Below are 19,573 nucleotides of genomic sequence, written 5' to 3' on the forward strand. Positions count from 1 at the left end.
CTCCCTCAATAGCAAGAATGTCCTTCCTCAAGTTAGGAGACCAAAACTGTACACAATACTCCAGGTGTGGCCTCACCAAGGCCCTGTACAACTGTAGTAACACCTCCCTGTTCCTGTACTCAAATCCCCTCGCTATGAAGGCCAACATGCCATTTGCTTTCTTAACTGCCTGCTGTACCTGCATGCTAACCTTCAATGACTGATGTATCATGACACCCAGGTCTCGTTGCACCTCCCCTTTTCCTAATCTGTCACCATTCAGATTGTCATGTATTCAACCAGCATTGTAACCCATGTATAAACTGACCTACGTTGTACACCGTGAGAACACTGACCACTAGGTGGGAGACACTCCAAACCTGGACCTTCAGGTATAAAAGGGGAAGCTCCACCCACCTTCATCACTTGAGTGCTAAGGAATAAAGGACAGGTCGCAGACTGACCTTCTCTCAAGCATGGGCCTCGTGTGCATTTATACTGTGTAGTAAGGACGTATCAATGGCGACAAGAAACTGGGATTTAAACCACGCGAGCATGGCCACTAGCAGAACAGACGAGAGGTACTGTGTTAAGGAATGGTTGGGACAGAGATTCAACATTGTTAAAGCAGCACACAGTTCTCCAGGCAGACAAGGGCAGTCAGGCATGCCTCAACATGTAGTCGAACCCAGAGGGGGAGTTCGACAGAGACAATGGCAAGCTGAACAGCGATTCACGCCATTGCAAGGGACAATGCGGCCAGTAATGGGGCCATCAACACCTGTTAATGGTGCACTCAAGGACAATAACAGGGGCAGTCAGGGACGATCGACTGGCAAGGGACCTTTTGTTTCAAACCGCAACTCATGCTGGAGGCGTGGAGGCATACATTCAGCCGGAGTTTGCAGAGATGAGCAAAATACCTGCAGAAATTGCAGAAATGGACACTGGGGGAAATCGCTGGAAGCTGAAGTTCAGCGAGTTCATGTGGAGCACGTATACAGTTCATATACCAGGACGCCACCGATAATGATGAAAGTGCTCCTCAATGGCATCCCAGTATCAATGGAGTTAGACACGGGGGCCAGCCAGTCCCTGATGGGTATCAAACAGTTCGAAAAGTTGTGGGCATCCAAGGCCAGGAGGCCAAAATTATCGCCGATTGACGCACAGCTATGGACATATACAAAGCAGATCATTCCGGTGCTAGGCAGCGCCACGGTAGTCATGACCCACAAAGATTCGGAGAACAGGTTGCTACTCTGGATTGTCCCAGGGGACGGTCCCGCACTATTGGGGAGGAGTTGGCTTGCTGTTATGAACTGGAAATGGGGCGATGTCAATGCAATTTCCTCTGTGGAGCGAGTATCATGCTCACAGATCCTGGACAAATTTGACTCATTATTTCAACCCGGCATCGGCACTTTCATGGGGGCCAAGGTAGTGATTCGCATCAACCCGGACGCCAGGCCAGTACACCACAAGGCCAGAGCGGTGCTGTACGTGATGCGGGAAAAGATAGAAGGCGAATTGGACCGCCTGTTGAGGGAAGACATCATCTCGCCAGTCGAATTCAGTGACTGGGCGAGCCCGATCGTGCCGGTGCTCAAGGCGGATGGGTCGGTCAGGATATGTGGCGATTACAAGGCCACCATCAATAGGGTGTCACTCCAAGACCAGTACCCGCTACCGAGAGCGGAGGACCTCTTTGCGACGCTATCCAGTGGCAAACTTTTTTCAAAATTGGACCTGACCTCAGCTTACATGACCCAGGAGCTGGCGCGTGAGTCGAAGAAGCTGACCACCATCACGACACACAAGGGGTTGTTTGACTACAACAGATGTCCGTTCGGGATTCGCTCGGCCGCCGCGATCTTCCAACGAAATATGGAAAGTCTCCTCAAGTCGATTCCAGGGACGGTGGTTTTTCAGGACGACATCCTCATTACGGGTTACGATACTGAAGAACACCTCCACAACCTGGAGGAGGTGCTACGCAGACTGGACCGGGTAGGTCTGCGACTGAAAAAGGCGAAGTGCGTCTTCCTAGCTCCAGAGGTAGAATTCCTGGGGATGAGGGTAGCAGCAGACGGGATCAGCCCTACTGCGTCCAAGACGGAAGCGATCCAGAGAGCACCCAGACCCCGTAACACGACGGAGCTGCGTTCGTTCCTGGGGCTCCTGAACTATTTTGGTAACTTCTTCCCAAATTGAGCACGCTGCTAGAGCCGCTACACATGCTCCTACGCAAAGGTCGCGAATGGGTCTGGGGGGACAGCCAGGAAAGGGCTTTTAATAGAGCACGCAATTTGTTATGTTCCAACAATCTGTTAACGCTATATGACCCATGTAAGAAACTTGTGTTAACGTGCGATGCGTCGTCCTATGGTGTCGGGTGTGTGTTGCAGCATGTCAATGCCAAGTGTTAGTTACAGCCGGTAGCTTATGCCTCCAGAAGTCTATCCCAGGCAGAAAGGGGTTACGGGATGGTAGAAAAGGAGGCGCTCGCATGTGTATATGCGGTAAAGAAAATGCACCAGTACCTGTTTGGCAGGAAATTTGAGCTGGAGACAGATCACAAATCCCTAACGTCCCTTTTGACCGACAACAAGGCCATAAATGCAAACGCATCGGCCCGCATACAGAGGTGGGCACTCACGTTAGCCGCCTATGACTATACAATTCGGCACAGACCGGGCACCGAAAACTGCGCCGATGCACTCAGCAGGCTCCCACTAGCCACCACTGAGGGGGCTACCGAGCATGGTGCTGAGATGGTCATGGCTGTTGAAGCTTTCGGAAGCGAAGGCTCACCCGTGACAGCCCGTCAGATTAAAGTCTGGACAAATAGAGACCCGCTATTGTCTCTAGTCAAGAAATGTGTCCTGAATGGGGACTGGGCAGCCACGTACAGGGCATGCCCTGAGAAATTTAAACCATTTCACAGGCGCAAGGATGAACTCTCGATTCAGGCCGATTGCCTACCGTGGGGAAATCGCGTAGTCATGCCCCAGATGGGCAGAGAGGTGTTCATCAGAGAACTCCACAATGGGCACCCGGGCATTGTCACGATGAAGGCAATTGCCAGGTCACACGTTTGGTGGCCAGGGATAGACGCAGATCTGGAACTTTGTGTTCGCAGGTGCAACACATGTGCCCAGCTGGGCCAGGCGCCCAGGGAAGCCCCCCTTAGCCCCTGGCCATGGCCCGGCAAGCCTTGGTCACGCATCCATGTGGACTACACAGGTCCTTTCATGGGGAAAATGTTTTTGGTTGTAGTAGACGCCTACTCCAAATGGATCGAGTGTGACATTTTAAATTCAAGCACATCCTCTGCCACGGTAGAAAGTCTACGGGCAATGTTCACCGCCCACGGTCTACCGGACATCTTGGTCAGCGACAATGGCCCGTGCTTCACAAGCACTGAATTCCAGGACTTCATGGCAGGCAATGGAATTAACCATGTTAGAACGGCACCGTTCAAGCCAGCCTCAAACGGCCAGGCGGAACGAGCAGTGCAGATAATCAAACAGGGGATGCTCAGATTCCAAGGGGGTTCCCTACAAACCCGCTTATCACGTCTCCTGTTGGCCTATAGATCCCGACCACACTCGCTCACAGGGGTTCCACCCGCAGAGCTACTAATGAAAAGGACGCTCAAAACCCGATTATTCCTTATACACCCCACCATGAAAGAAATTGTCGAGAGCAGGCGCCAGTCACAATATCACTACCATGACAGGAATGCGAGGGCACGATGTATTGATGTAAATGATCCTGTTTTTGTCCTCAACTACACTGCAGGGCCCAAATGGCTCGCAGGCACTGTGGTTGCCAAAGAGGGAAATAGGATTCTGGTAGTTAAACTTACCAATGGACAAATCTGCCGCAAACATGTGGATCAAACAAAAAGGAGGTTCAGCAACCCCATAGAAGAAGCAGAGGAAGAACACGATGTAGAGTTCACTCCACCACAGGTGACCGAACACCGGAACCAAAGGGAGGAGAGCCCAGTCACTGTGGGCAGTCCGGACAGGCCTGAGGCACCGCAAACAGCAGACACTCAGGCCAGCACCCAACAACCGGAGCCCCAACTCAGGCGCTCTACAAGGGAGTGTAAACCACCAGAGAGACTTAACCTGTGATCCCAATAAGACTTTGGGGGGGGAGGTGATGTCATGTATTCAACCAGCATTGTAACCCATGTATAAACTGACCTAAGTTGTACACCGTGAGAACACTGACCACTAGGTGGGAGACACTCCTAACCTGGACCTTCAGGTATAAAAGGGGAAGCTCCACCCACCTTCATCACTTGAGTGCTAAGGAATAAAGGACAGGTCACAGACTGACCTTCTCTCAAGCATGGGCCTCGTGTGCATTTATACTGTGTAGTAAGGACGTATCACAGATAATAGTCTGTCTCTCTGTTTTTACAACCAAAGTGGATAACCTCACATTTATCCACATTATATTTCATCTGCCATGCATTTGCCCACTCACCTAACCTATCCAAATCACTCTGCAGCCTCATAGCATCCTCCTCGCAGCTCACACTGCCACCCAACTTAGTGTCATCTGCAAATTTGGTGATACTACATTTAATCCCCTTGTCTAAATCATTAATGTACAATGTAAACAGCTGGGGCCCCAGCATAGAACCTTGCGGTACCCCACTAGTCACTGCCTGCCATTCTGAAAAGTACCCATTTACTCCTACTCTTTGCTTCCTGTCTGCCAACCAGTTCTCAATCCATGTCAGCACACTACCCCCAATCCCATGTGCTTTAACTTTGCACATTAATTTCTTGTGTGGGACCTTGTCGAAAGCCGTCTGAAAGTCCAAATATACCACATCAACTGGTTCTCCCTTGTCCACTCTGCTGGAAACATCCTCAAAAAATTCCAGAAGATTTGTCAAGCATGATTTCCCTTTCACAAATCCATGCTGACTTGGACCTATCATGTCACCTCAAAAAACACTCACAGATTCATCAAACGTGATTATCTTTTCATAAATCAGTATCGATGCATGCCCCACGGACTATCTTCTGCACCAAGTGCATTTTAGAAGATTGTTACTACTATGCTAGCAGGCATAGAGGGAGCCCTCAATCTGCGTGACAACATCATCGTCCATGGACGGGCAATGGAAGAACATGACCAGCAACTTCATGCAGTTATGGCTAGACTTGCTACACATAACATTACACTTAATGTCGATAAGTGTACATTCGCTGCTGGAGAAATAAACTTTCTGGGCTACAGAGTCACAGGACAAGGTGTCAAACCGACGCTTGACAATATTGACGCGATCCAGCGAATGCAGGAGGCTACCAACGTCAAAGAATTTTCATCATTCCTCGGCACTTGCAACTTCTATTTGAAGTTGATCCCACACTACGTGCACATTGCCGAAACACTTTGCAAGTTGGTGCACAAGGACATCCCTTGGGAATGGACAGATCCCCAGGCTCAGGCATTCACCACTCTTAAGGAGAAAATCACATCCCCTCCTGTCCTCGCGCACTTTGATCCGAATGCCACTACATACGTCACCACGGATGCATCAGGCACCGCCGTGGGTGCTGTGCTCTCGCAATGCATTGATGGCCTGGAACGCCCAGTCGCCTTCTCCTCTCGCACGCTCTTGTCTGCAGAACATAAATACTCGACAGGGGAACGCGAAGCACTCACTTGCATCTACACATTTGAATGCTGGCACATCTACCTCTATGGCAGGATATTTTCCCTCCGTACGGATCACCAAGCGATAACCACGCTACTCGCTACAACTGGATCTGGGCACAGACCACTACGAATCAGCCGATGGTCAGATCCCCTTCGTCAGTATAATTTTGATGTACAGTACATCACTGGCAGTCGTAACCACGTAGCTGACAATGTGAATGTTTAAAATGTATAGAGACATTGAAGTTAAGAACGTGGGAATTGTATAGGGACAGTATAAGCTAACAAAGACTTACTGACACTCGCACTGACTTTCGCGGTTCGCGTTGCTGTGCGTTCGCGTCGGCCCACGTTTACTCGCGCGTGCGCACGCTCGTGCCGCCGCACGTCTCGCGTCACCACGTGTTTACGTTGCCGTGCGTCTGCGTCGGCCCTCCTCCACTCGGCCGCACGCTCGCGCCGCCGCACGTCTCGCGTCGCTACGCATTCCACGCTGCTGCACGTTCGCGTCGGCCCTACCTTCCGAGTTGCTGTGGGATTTAAATTCAATCAGTGCCTAGACGGGCCAAGTGATATACAAGGTCGACGGCGTACCTGAATTGAACACCTATCCTCTATTTAATTCCCCATAAGCCTTATTTATTGCCTGTGAGCCTAATTTTCCAAATTTAATTTCTTATGAGCCTTATTTAATTTCTTTTAGTCTCCAAATTTCCCTATCCTTTCGCGTCACTGCGCAGTTTAAATCCAATCAGTCAATGAAAGCCCTAATTTAATGGAGTTTTTCTGCCAACTGGACAGGTGTGATTTTTTTTCTTTTAGATTGCAGTGGAATTTTTCTCATAATTTAAAATCTCAGAACATTTTTTTTCAGCACCTATTTAGTACGTTACTTTTTTTTTGTATTTTCCATAACTAGAGAGAAGTCCGGCACGTGGGCTGTGGACTGCTTTTCGTTATCTCAATTGTTCCAGCCTCAAAGTCGTGTTATTTAATATAATATTTTTTTTTGAATCCTTTTGAATCCATCTCAGTTGTTTTGCTGTGCCTTCTCTGAATGTTTTCTTTCAACAAGTTTGTGAGCATGTTAAATCCTTTTTTTTTAAACCACCGGGACCATGTAATTTTTTCTTTTTTTTTCAACAAACCTATCCTTTATGCATTTCCTGGCTCCGTAACTTATCATCCGAATATACGTAATTCAATAAGGTTCACACTCTTAAACTTCCCACATACAGGACAACACTACGAAGGGTTAAAACAAACTTTCATTCTGTTTGAGATAAAACAAACCACAACTCCCCGGCTTTTTTTTACAGTAAAAATCACAGAAGCATTTCTCATTTAAACAGACATTCACAAGAGTCTCTTTTCTTTCCTATTAATTTTTGGATCCATGATTGATCATCTATCCCTATCTAGCTCTAACTATAACCTATCTTTCCAAGTTGCCGCTTGGTTTGCGTCATCGTGCAATTTCCCTATCTCTATCCCTATTCTAAGTTTGAAAGGTATTCACCAGATTGTCCTGGATCTCGTTCAGACACTACCTGAGAACCAGCGAGTGGCTAAACTTTCCTCAGACTTTTGAAACCGGGGAAAACTGGAGCAGTATTGAAATCATACTCACTCCAGTGGCCACTTTCCCCTCGTCTTGTCCAAGGCTAGTCTGGCTCTTAATTCGCAAGTTTTCGGCAGTCGTCCGTTGAGATCCCACTTCTGACACCAAATGTAAATTTAGATTCTTTTCCTTCAATCTGGTTCAGTAAAATTACTGAGTCGAATACCTCTTGTGCTTTGAACAAAGCAGTCTTTATTTTACCGGCCGGCAAGACTTATCAGACAGAGGATATACATTCTCGGTCGAGCGTACACACTCCCTACGGATAAGTGAAGTTACATCGTAAAGCGACAACAGTTATACATTCTCGGCAAAAGATAACAAGATAGGGCTAGAGTGACATCCTAGTTCAACCTATCTCTTTTGATCCCTCTTTCCCTTTGTCCACTCATAAGCCGACCTAAGTATGGTCTGATTTTAAACAAAGACCTTCTGTTAATGTTTCAGGTTAATAACATGATTTAATAAGACCTTGAGGTTTTTCTGCAAGCTGTGGGTTTTGTTTCAATATGTGTTAGTGTTGTAACATTTCGCAGTCTCGAGTCCGAGATGTCATGGCTATTCCTCCATGAATTCTTTGTTAGCTTATACTGTCCCTATATAATTCCCACGTTCTCAACTTCAATGTCTCTGTACATTTTAAACATTCACAACATGCTCAGCCGCTCGATACCTGCTTCGGACTCTGGCGCTGACTTGCTCACAGATGACGACACGTGTCACGTCAATCATCACTCAGTCCATCAGACACCTTGTCTTCTGTGACGAACTCAAAACCGAATCACAGAGTGACGCTAAGCTCCAGCACGTGAGCCACTCCCTCCAGACTGAGTGACCGAAGCAAATTGCGGAAGAGCTGAAAACATCCCATAGACTTTGTGATGAATTTTCCGTTTGGAACGATGGCTGCCGAGCTCGTGGTGATAGAGCAGTAATTCCCAAGTCACATCAACAGCGCGTTCTCTCATTGGCACACGATGGACACCCTGGCAATATCCGCATGAAGCAGAGATGTCGCGATTCAGTAAGGTGGCCTGGGATTGACTCTCGCATCGAGGAGTTTGTCGCATACTGCGAAGCAATCTGAGCAAAAAGGCCACAAACATCTGACCAGCGCCAATGAAGCCACAAAGACCACGGCAACAACTTCAGTCGCATAGCTTCGGTCCAGTTGAAACAGCTCCACAGCACCAGTGTTACCTTGTTGTAGGTACATGACCTGCATTCCAAATGGCCAGAAATCACTACAAGTTCAGTGACCTCATCAACGATCGTCACTATTCTGCAGCGTATGTTCACGAAGTGGGGCCTCCCAGAGATCACAATCACTGACAATGGACCACAGTTTGTCCGAGCAGTTTGTGGATTTCCTCATTCGTCATGCTATCGAGTATCGCCTTACTGCTCGGTACAATCCTCAAAGCAATGGAGGTGTTGAGTGATTTAACCGTGTCATCAAGGAGGATTTGAAAGCCAACCTCGCAGCAGGACAAACATTCGACAAAATGGTTCAAACCATTCTCCGCACATACCGTTTGACAAAGCACTCACTAACGGGGAAGACACCCACTGAGCTCATGATCAGGCGGAATCTTCGATGGCTACTGCACATTCTCAAACCCCCAGCCAAACCTAGCATGAAGATAACCACACTCACATCCCAGATTTTGGAATGTCAGCAGGATGGGATGAGGCAGTATTCTGTTTCCCAATCGAAAACCTCGATCAAACACCGCTAGCTCCAGGCTGGTCTCAGTGTATCAGAACATGGCCTGGCTATCTCAAGGCCTTTGTCTGTACATAGACTGTGGTTTTAAAAAATGGGGAAATATGTTGTGTTCATACTCGATTTGTCGGGCATTAGGACCCTTCGGGAGCTATTCAATCATGCTGATTCATGCTGGTTTGGGGACACCATTTTGGGTTGGATAAAGCAGTTAAGTTACATTTCTCCTGGCTCAGTTTGTCAGTTATTTACGCGTACACAACAGGGTGGATTGGACGGGTGGCCATGGACAGTGTGGATTGGATGGGTGGCCACGGACAGTGTGGATTGGACAGATCCCCATGGACAGTGTGGATTGGACAGATCCCCATGGACAGTGTGGATTGGACAGGTCCCCATGGACAGTGTGGATTGGATAGATCCCCATGGACAGTGTGGATTGGACAGGTCCCCATGGACAGTGTGGATTGGACAGGTCCCCACGGACAGTATGGATTGGACAGATCCCCATGGACAGTATGGATTGGACAGATCCCCATGGACGGTGTGGATTGGACAGGTCCCCACGGACAGTGTGGATTGGACAGATCCCCATGGACAGTGTGGATTGGATGGGTGGCCACGGACGGTGTGGATTGGACAGGTCCCCACGGATGGTGTGGATTGGATGGGTGGCCACGGACGGTGTGGATTGGACAGGTCCCCACGGATGGTGTGGATTGGATGGGTGGCCACGGACGGTGTGGATAACATGGATGTAACCCATAGAGCTGCTTCAGTCCAATATGGAGTGACCTGATCTACACAATCCAAGTCAATCTTGAGCATCTGCTCAGGGCAGACCTGGGTGGACATATTTTCTAATCCTCAGTAAATCTTTCAGAGATTTGGACAGGAGGACCTTACACTGACATCAAAGTTGTTCTAAACTCCATCAAAGACTTTCCCCAAGGCCGTAATCCTAAATGGATGGACTCCATGGCCATGGAGCGATGGGTGCGTCTTTGCTGCATGAGTAGCACTCCAGTAGATCTCACTTTACCCACACTGCCTGACCATCGGAACTCTCAATGTCCCTTGGATGAAGATGCAATGAATGTGAGATGGAATTTTACCCATGCGGATGGAAATGAGTGAGTGTGCAGGGTGTGCAGTGGCCATCTCTTTCAATGTTTACTGCTGCAGCTCCGTAATCCATGCAATGATGTGTATCACTGTTGTTGCATCCAACTGTAAAACTGCTTATGGCTGGCTCGATGGATTGCCTGCCCTACAACTATTTAGTACGAAATAATTAAATCAAGTGCCCCCTGGCTAAAAGTGGGTGTGGGTGGGGGGCACTAAAACCCGGCACAATAAACCAATTAAACTTAGACAAAACATCAAATTAAAATGTGGTTGCCGGGGGTAATGATGCACTCCAGTCCCTCCGGCACCTTGCGTGCCCTACATCACAAACAACTTCATTACAGATGCTCTTTCAAAAGAATGCTCCTTTAAATTTCCTATTGTTTATCGAGTAAATGGCTCAGAATTAACAATTTATAACCTTCCCCAATGGCTCAGTAATTTTATCCAGTGAGAGACTGAGCCACAGACACCAAGACAGTCCCAAACTCTACCCTTCCTGCTAACATAGCTGGTCCAAGCCAAGGGCTAGGGGCTATAACAGGGACAGCCTGGGTTAGGGAGCGGGAAACCCAGCAAGGGTTCTGGCTGGAAGAGCGTGTCTGTACCTGTCGAGGGAGGGGGACTGGACATCCTGGGGACTGGACATCCTGTCTACACATCAAGCAGCAACATTTGGGTGGGGGACCGGAGGTGACCCTTCCCTCTGTGAGAGTCAGTCCATGTGGCACCTATTGTGTTCCGAACACAGCTGAGACTGCACACAGGGAGGTTAAAGTAACAGTGACCTCAGTCTTTATTAAGCTGGGATGCTGGGATCCCTTGGGACTTCAGTGGATGCGCTCCCTGGTGGCGGAACATGGGAGTGCATGCTTTACAGATACACAACATCACTCCCCCCCAAAGTCAAAGTGAAAACTATTTACAAGGTGAGGCAGTCGGGAGTCTTTCTTTCCCTGGTGGACCGCCTCGGTACAAATGTCTGTTCTGGTGTGTTGGCTGTGCCCTCGCTGGGCTGGTGTGTTGTTGGCCCTGCAGGGCTGCTGGGTGAGCCTGGCCTTGTTGGGCTGTTGGGCATGATGGGTTCGATTTCCGGTCCGGGGTGGTGTCGTTGATCCTTTGGGTGTGTGTTGTGGGCTCGAAAAAGGTGGTGTCTGCTGTGGGTTGTTCAGGGCAGTCTGTGAACCGCAGCCTCGTTTGGTCCAGGTGTTTTCTGCAAATTTGTCCATTGTCTAGTTTGACTACAAACACCCTACTCCCTTCTTTAGCTATCACCGTGCCCGCGATCCACTTGGGACCACGTCCATAGTTTAGCACATACACAGGGTCATTCAGATCAATTTCCCGTGACACAGTGGCGCGACCATCATTTACATTTTGTTGCTGCCGCCTGCTCTCTACCTGATCATACAGGTTGGGGTGAACCAGCGAGAGTCTGGTTTTAAGTGTCCTTTTCATGAGTAGCTCAGCCAGGGACACCCCTGTGAGTGAATGGGGTCTCGTGCGGTAGCTGAGCAGTACTCGGGACAGGCGGGTTTGGAGTGAGCCTTCTGTGACTTGTTTAAGGCTCTGTTTGATTGTTTGTACTGCCCGCTCTGCCTGCCCATTGGAGGCTGGTTTAAACGGGGCCGAGGTGACATGTTTGATCCCATTGTGGGTCATGAATTCTTTAAATTCGGCACTGGTGAAACATGGCCCGTTGTCACTGACCAGTATGTCAGGCAGGCCGTGGGTGGCAAACATGGCCCTCAGGCTTTCAATGGTGGCGGTGGCGGTGCTTCCTGACATTATTTCACATTCAATCCATTTTGAAAAAGCATCCACCACCACCAGGAACATTTTACCGGGAAATGGGCCTGCATAGTCGACATGGATCCTCGACCATGGTCTGGAGGGCCAGGACCACAAACTTAGTGGTGCCTCTCTGGGCGCGTTGCTCAACTGAGCACACACGCTGCATTGCCGTACACAGGACTCGAAGTCAGAGTCGATACCGGGCCACCACACGTAGGATCTGGCTATCGCTTTCATCATTACTATACCCGGGTGTGTGCTGTGGAGATCCGAGATGAACGTCTCCCTGTCCTTTTTGGGTAGCACTACGCGGTTACCCCACAACAGGCAGTCTCCCTGAATGGACAGCTCGTCCTTTCGCCGCTGGAATGGCTTGATTAGCTCTTGCATTTCAACGGGGATGCTGGCCCAGCTCCCATGCAGTACACAGTTTTTTACTAGGGACATCAGAGGATCTTGGCTGGTCCAAGTCCTAATCTGGTGGGCCGTGACAGGTGATTTATCATTTTCAAACGCTTCCATGACCATCAACAAGTCTGCGGGCTGTGCCACCATCAACAAGTTTGCAGGCTGCGCCATTTCCACCCCCGTGGTGGGCAATGGTAGCCGACTGAGAGCATCCGCACAGTTCTCGGTGCCTGGCCTGTGGCGGATGGTAGAGTTATCCGCTGATAGCATGAGTGCCCACCATTGTATGCGGGCTGAGGCATTAGTATTTATCCCCTTGTTTTCAGCGAACAGGGATGTGAGGGGCTTGTGATCGGTTTCCAGCTCAAATTTGAGGCCAAACAGGTACTGATGCATTTTTTTTACCCCAAACACACACACTAATGCCTCTTTCTCAATCATGCTGTAGGCCCTCTCGGCCTTAGACAAGCTCCTGGAGGCATAGGCGATAGGTTGCAACTTCCCCGCAACATTAGCTTGTTGTAATACACACCTGACTCCATACGACGACGCATCACATGCTAGCACAAGTCTTTTACACGGGTTATACAATACAAGCAGCATGTTGGAGCATAAAATGTTACTGGCTTTCTCAAAAGCAATTGCTTTTTTTTCCCCCCATACCCAGTTCTCACCTTTGCGCAATAATATATGTAGGGGCTCTAAGAGGGTGCTTAACCCCGGTAGGAAGTTACCAAAATAGTTGAGGAGTCCCAGGAACGATCGCAGTTCCGTGACGTTCTGTGGCCTGGGCGCGTTCCTGATAGCCTCTCTCTTGGCGTCTGTGGGCCGAATGCCATCCGCCGCGATCTTTCTCCGCGAAAACTCCACTTCTGTTTCCATGAAGATGCATTTCGACCTCTTCAGCCACAGCCCTACGCGATCCAGTCGCTGGAGGACCTCCTCCAGGTTTTGTAGGTGCTCGACGGTGTCCTGACCCGTGACCAATATGTCGTCCTGAAAAACCACCGTGTGTGGTACCGACTTGAGGAGGCTCTCCATGTTTCTCTGGAAGATCACTGCAGCCGACCAAATTCCAAACGGGCATCTGTTGTAGATGAACAGTCCCTTGTGCGTGTTGATGCAGGTGAGACCCTTCGAAGACTCCTCCAGCTCCTGCGTCATGTAGGCCGAAGTCAGGTTGAGCTTGGTGAATGTCTTGCCTCCTGCCAGCGTCACAAATAGGTCATCTGCCTTAGGTAGCGGGTATTGGTCCTGTCGCGAGAAACGATTAATAGTTACTTTATAATCGCCACAAATCCTGACCGTGCCATCACTTTTGAGTACTGGAACAATCGGGCTGGCCCACTCGCTGAATTCCACTGGGGAGATGATGCCCTCGCGTTGCAGCCTGTCCAGCTCAATTTCCACTCTCTCCCTCATCATGTGAGGTACCACTCGCGCCTTGTGGTGAATGGGTCGTGCCTCTGGGACCAAGTGGATCCGCACCTTCGCCCCGGAAAAGTTTTCAATGCCTGGCTCAAAAAGGGAAGGAAATTTGTTGAGAACCTGGGTACATGAGGCCTCATCGACATGTGATAGCGCTCGGATGTCATCCCAGTTCCAGCGGATTTTGCCCAGCCAGCTCCTTCCAACAGTGTGGGGCCATTGCCCGGGACAATCCAGAGTGGCAGTTCATGCACCGTGCCCTCGTAGGTGACCTTGACCATGGCGCTGCCCAGGACAGTGATAAGCTCTTTGATGTACGTTCTCAGTTTCGTGTGGATGGGGCTCAGGGCTGGTCTGAGTGCCTTGTTGCACCACAGTCTCTCAAACATCTTTTTACTCATGGTGGATTGGCTAGCGCCAGTGTCCAGTTCCATGGCTATGGGTAAGCCATTCAATTTTACATTTAGCATTATAGATGGACATTTCATCAAAAATGTGTGCACCCCGTGTACTTCAGCATCTGCCTCCTCTCTCTGAGGCTCGAAATTGCTTTGATCCACCATGGACCGATCTTCCTCTGGCATGAGGTGGTTAGCAGGTTTTGCAGAGCTTGCAGCTCGTTTGCAAGCTCATTGGAGGTGCCCCATTGTTCCACAGCTCTTGCAAACATATCCTTTGAAGCGGCATAAATAGGCTGAATGGAAGCCTCCACAACGCCAACAAGGTGTGAATTGCCTTGCATTCATCCTTTGTTGGGGACTGAGAGTCATCTGGGTCACCTGAGGCCTGCTGGCAGTTGCAGACTCGTGGTTTCTGCCCTGTACATTTCTGCTCGCAAACACAGTTCCAGTTAATTTATGAACATTGCTAGTTCTTGTCTGCTGAGAGATTTGTTTGGTGTTATCATTGGTGGACATAAACGCCTGTGCTATCACAATGGCCTTACTGTGGGTTGGTGTCTCAACAGTCAAAAGTTTTCGTAGGATGTTCTCGTGGCCAATGCCCAGTATAAAAAGTCCCTGAGCATCTGCTCCAGGTAGCCATTAAACTCACATTGTCCTGCAAGTCGCCTTAGCTCGGCGACATAGCTCGCCACTTCCTGACCTTCAGATCGCTGGCACATGTAGAACCGATACCTCACCATCAGCACGCTCTCCATCAGGTTAAGATGCTCTCGAACCAGTATACACAGCTCCTCATACGACTTATGTGTGGGTTTCACCGGAGCCAGAAGATTCTTCATGAGGCTGTAGGTCGGTGCCCCGCAGACTGTGAGGAGGACCGCTCTCCTTTTTGCAGCGCTTCCTTCTCCGTCCAGCTCGTTGGCTACAAAGTACTGGTCTCGCTGTTCGACATAGGCTTCCCAGTCCTCACCCTCCGAGAACTTCTCCAGGATGCCCACAGTTTGCTGCATCTTTGCATTGGATTCGTATACTCGTCGCCAGTTATTGTGTTCCTAACACAGATGAGACTGCACACAGGGAGGTTAAAGTAACAGTGACCTCAGTCTTTATTAAGACACTCCAGAGTGAGGAACAGGCCTTAGGGGCCGGCTTATATACAGTGCTCCCAAGGGATGCTGGGATCCCTTGGGATTTCAGGGGATGCGCTCCCTGGTGGTGGAACATGGGAGTGTATGCTTTACAGATACACAACAGAACCCGTCCCTCAGTGAGAGCCAGTGTGTGTGGGACCCATACCCCAGTGAGAGTCAGTGTGTGTGGGACCCGTACCCCAGTGAGAGTCAGTGCGTGTGGAACCTGTACCTCAGTGATAGCCAATGTGTGTGGGACCCATACCCCAGTGAGAGTCAGTGTGTGTGGGACTGTACCCCAGTGAGAGTCAGTGTGTGTGGGACCCGTACCCCAGTGAGAGTCAGTGTGTGTGGGACTGTACCCCAGTGAGAGTCAGTGTGTGTGCGACCCGTACCCCAGTGAGAGTCAGTGTGTGTGGGACCCGTACCCCAGTGAGAGTCAGTGTGTGTGGGACTGTACCCCAGTGAGAGTCAGTGTGTGTGGGACCCGTACCTCAGTGAGAGTCAGTGTGTGTGGGACCCATACCCCAGTGAGAGTCAGTGTGTGTGGGACCCGTACCCCAGTGAGAGTCAGTGTGTGTGGGACCCGTACCCCAGTGGGAGTCAGTGTGTGTGGGACTGTACCCCAGTGAGAGTCAGTGTGTGTGGGACCCGTACCCCAGTGAGAGTCAGTGTGTGTGGGACTGTACCTGTAAGATTCAGAAATATTCGGAAATGAAAAGTGAGTGTGTTCTATAAAGGGTGAGTGATCCACTCCCCTGCTGTTGAGAAGAACATTTTGCCCCCGTGATTATCTGGTTGTAAATCCAACCCCAAATAATGGAGTAGGGGCTCAGCACACATCGAACATTGTGAGTATATTTAAAGTCTCCCAACGAGTTGGCTTCTTTCAATCTCCATCTCTTTCCTGCTGATTTTCTTCACCGTTGTACATTCCGATGTGAAGCTTTCATTTTGCAACTCCCCCAAAACTAAAAGAAGCCACAGTGCGTTTCTGGAGTTTGCCTCTTGTGACGCAGTGCAGAGGGAGAAGGAGCCCCCTTCCCAACATGCTGACCCAGCAGTCCTCCCTTCGCCTCACCCCACAGCACCTGTGCTACACAACATGCAGCAATCTGCCCTGCACCCCCCATGCCCTGCAGGAACTCCCATACTGTCAGCAGCTCACCACCACTCCCACTCTATATGCTATGGGGCCATGAACAACATTCATAGAAAACATAGAAAAAAGGCGCAGGAGTAGGCCATTCGGCCCTTTGAGCCTCAATCAACCGTGCACAGATGCATCAAGCAAGCCACTGGAGCCACCAGTTACAATCCCAGCCCAGGGTAACCAGGAGCAGTATTTCAGTGCACTGCAATGCTACAAGTGTATGATGTTGCAATGTACAAGGAGCTATTGATAGCGATAGCACCCTGTGGCCATGATCAATCTCTTCTCCCATATAAACAGGAACGGATTTCACTCTCTCAAAGTTTATGACGACCAGGGCACTGCTCCTTGTGGAACAACACGACCCACCTTCTGCCCCTGTGAATAGTTACCCTTTACCCCTACTCTCTGCTTTCTGTCCTTGAAGCCAGCTAGCGATCCATTCTGCTACTTGTCCCCTGACCCCACATTCTCTGACCTTGTTCATCAGTCTATTATGGGATACTTTAGCGAAGGCCTTTTAAAAATCCAGATACATTACATTTACTGTATTACCCTTGTCTACTCTCTCTGTTATCGCTTCAAAAAATTCAATGAGCTTGGTCAAGCAATACTTTCCCTTTTGAAATCCATGCTGACTATTTATCATTAAATCTTTCATTTCTACATGTTCTATTTTCTCCTTTAATAGGGATTCCATTATTTTTCCCACCACCGATGTCAAGCTGACTGGTCTATAGTTCCCTAGACATGTTCTATCTCCCTTCTCATCTATCTGCCCGTCCTCTGGCACTACATATTTTGCTAAAGAATTACTAAATATGTGTAGTAATGCCTCTGCTGTTTCTTCCCAAGATTCTTTTTAAATTCACAGATGTAATCCGTCTGGACCAGGGATTTCTCCTGCGTTTCATTGGTTTATTTAGTGTATTTCCTTGTTTTATTTTAAATGCAGTTCACTCATTACTGATCTCATCATTCAATGTCATTTCCATGTGTTCTATCTCCCTGGTAAATACTGAAGCTAAGTAATGATTTAATATTTCTGCTGTCTCGCTATCACTGCCTGCGTTTTTATCCTGTCCACCCCTTAGTGGCTCGATTCCTATCCCAATCTTCCTTTTTTAATTTATGTGCCTGTAAAATATTTAATATTGTGTTTTGTGTTCCTTGATAATTTAATTTCATAATTCCTCTGAGCCTTTCAATTGTTTTTTCGACTTCTCTCCTAATCCCTTCATGTCGTCCCTTATTGTGCACTCCCCTCTGACCGTCTATCTGCCTCTTTTCTTGTTTCCTGATGACTTTATTCATCCATGGTGTCCCATTAGTGTTTAGCTTGTTCTTATTTAATTAGCAGAAAATATTTTCCTGGACTCTGTTCAAAACTGTTTTAAATGTTTTACGTTGCTGTTCAACATCGTTGTTTGCCAATATTATGGTTTAACGTTTCATCCAAAGGGCAGCACCTCCGACAGTGCAGCGCTCTCACAGCACAGCACTGCAGTATCAGCCTAGATTATCTGCTCAAGTCTCTGGAATGGGACTTGAACCCATGACCTTTGAGCTAAGAGGTAAGCGTGCTGCCCACTGAGCCAAGCTGACACAAAATGAACCAATAAGGGAGCAGACTAACAAATGAATGGGCCAATGAAGAAGGAGGCAACACTAAGAGCATTGAACTGGAGAATACGTTTAAGTGATATAAATCCAGAGGGATCATCCTTACTTTGTTTTGAAGTAAAGAACCACACAAAGCATCCCGACTACAGTCAGTCCAATGGTGATGCAGGTTATTGACATGATCTGTCGCTGGTACATATCCTCACTCTCTGTGGACACAAACACAAGCAGAAAATATCACTTTTTGCCACATCTGTCTGTGTCTGTGTTTGTGAGCAACACATGGTCATGTACACATACGTTCAAATGTACTTGCATCGAGATGAATAGGTAGATGTTTTGTGTGGATGCATGTTTGCACATGTGTATATACATGTGTGTGTGAGATTGAGTGTGTCTTGTGTGCATGTGTGTACATGCACATGTGTGTGTATGGATGTTTGTGTTTGTCGTTATGTTTATGTCTGCTTGAATATGTCTGTGTGTGAGATTGCATGTCTGTTGTGTGTCATTAAGTGTCTCTGTGAATGTGCACGTGTGTTTCTGCGTGTTGTCTGCCTGTATGTTTTCATCAATGACGGGCTTTCCCTCTGACACGTAACCTTACTCAAACATTCAGTCCACAGTTTTAGCTTCTATCAGCTCAACAGCACCTCAATGAACGCTCCGCTCACCACACAGCGTCCACCCTCGAAGGAGCTTTACTCTGTATCTAACCCCCTGTACCTGTCCTGGGAGTGTTTGATGGGACAGTGTAGAGGGAGCTTTACTCTGTATCTAACCCCGTGCTATACCTGCCCTGGGAGTGTTTGATGGGACAGTGTAGAGGGAGCTTTACTCTGTATCTAATCCCCTGTACCTGCCCTGGGAGTGTTTGATGGGACAGTGTAGAGGGAGCTTTACTCTGTATCTAACCCCGTGCTGTACCTGCCCTGGGAGTGTGTGATGGGACAGTGTAGAGGGAGCTTTACTCTGTATCTAACCCCGAGCTGTACCTGCCCTGGGAATGTTTGATGGGACAGTGTAGAGGGAGCTTTACTCTGTATCTAACCCCGTGCTGTACCTGCCCTGGGAGTGTGTGATGGGACAGTGTAGAGGGAGCTTTACTCTGTATCTAACCCCGTGCTGTACCTGCCCTGGGAGTGTTTGATGGGATAGTGTAGAGGGAGCTTTACTCTGTATCTAACCCCCTGTACCTGCCCTGGGAGTGTTTGATGGGACAGTGTAGAGGGAGCTTTACTCTGTATCTAACCCCGTGTACCTGCCCTGGGAGTGTCTGGTGGGACAGTGTAGAGGGAGCTTTACTCTGTATCTAACCCCCTGTACCTGCCCTGGGAGTGTGTGGTGGGACAGTGTAGAGGGATCTTTACTCTGTATCTAACGCCGTGTACCTGCGCTGGGAGTGTTTGATGGGACAGTGTAGAGGGAGCTTTACTCTGTATCTAACCCCCTGTACCTGCCCTGGGAGTGTGTGGTGGGACAGTGTAG

At 48.9% G+C, this 19,573-nt stretch overlaps 1 protein-coding gene across 1 annotated transcript in view; it reads right to left on the bottom strand.

The window, feature by feature from the left end:
* The window catches only part of LOC139235155 (pro-neuregulin-3, membrane-bound isoform-like), a 666,662-nt gene that overhangs the window by 13,348 nt on the left and 633,741 nt on the right, over nt 1-19,573 (bottom strand). The window contains exon 5 of the mRNA XM_070866375.1: nt 18,192-18,294. Within this exon, the coding sequence (XP_070722476.1) occupies nt 18,192-18,294 (103 nt within the window). The remainder of the gene's footprint in view (nt 1-18,191; nt 18,295-19,573) is intronic.

The sequence above is a fragment of the Pristiophorus japonicus genome, chromosome 22 (assembly GCF_044704955.1).
Source record: "Pristiophorus japonicus isolate sPriJap1 chromosome 22, sPriJap1.hap1, whole genome shotgun sequence".
NCBI lineage: Eukaryota > Metazoa > Chordata > Chondrichthyes > Pristiophoridae > Pristiophorus > Pristiophorus japonicus.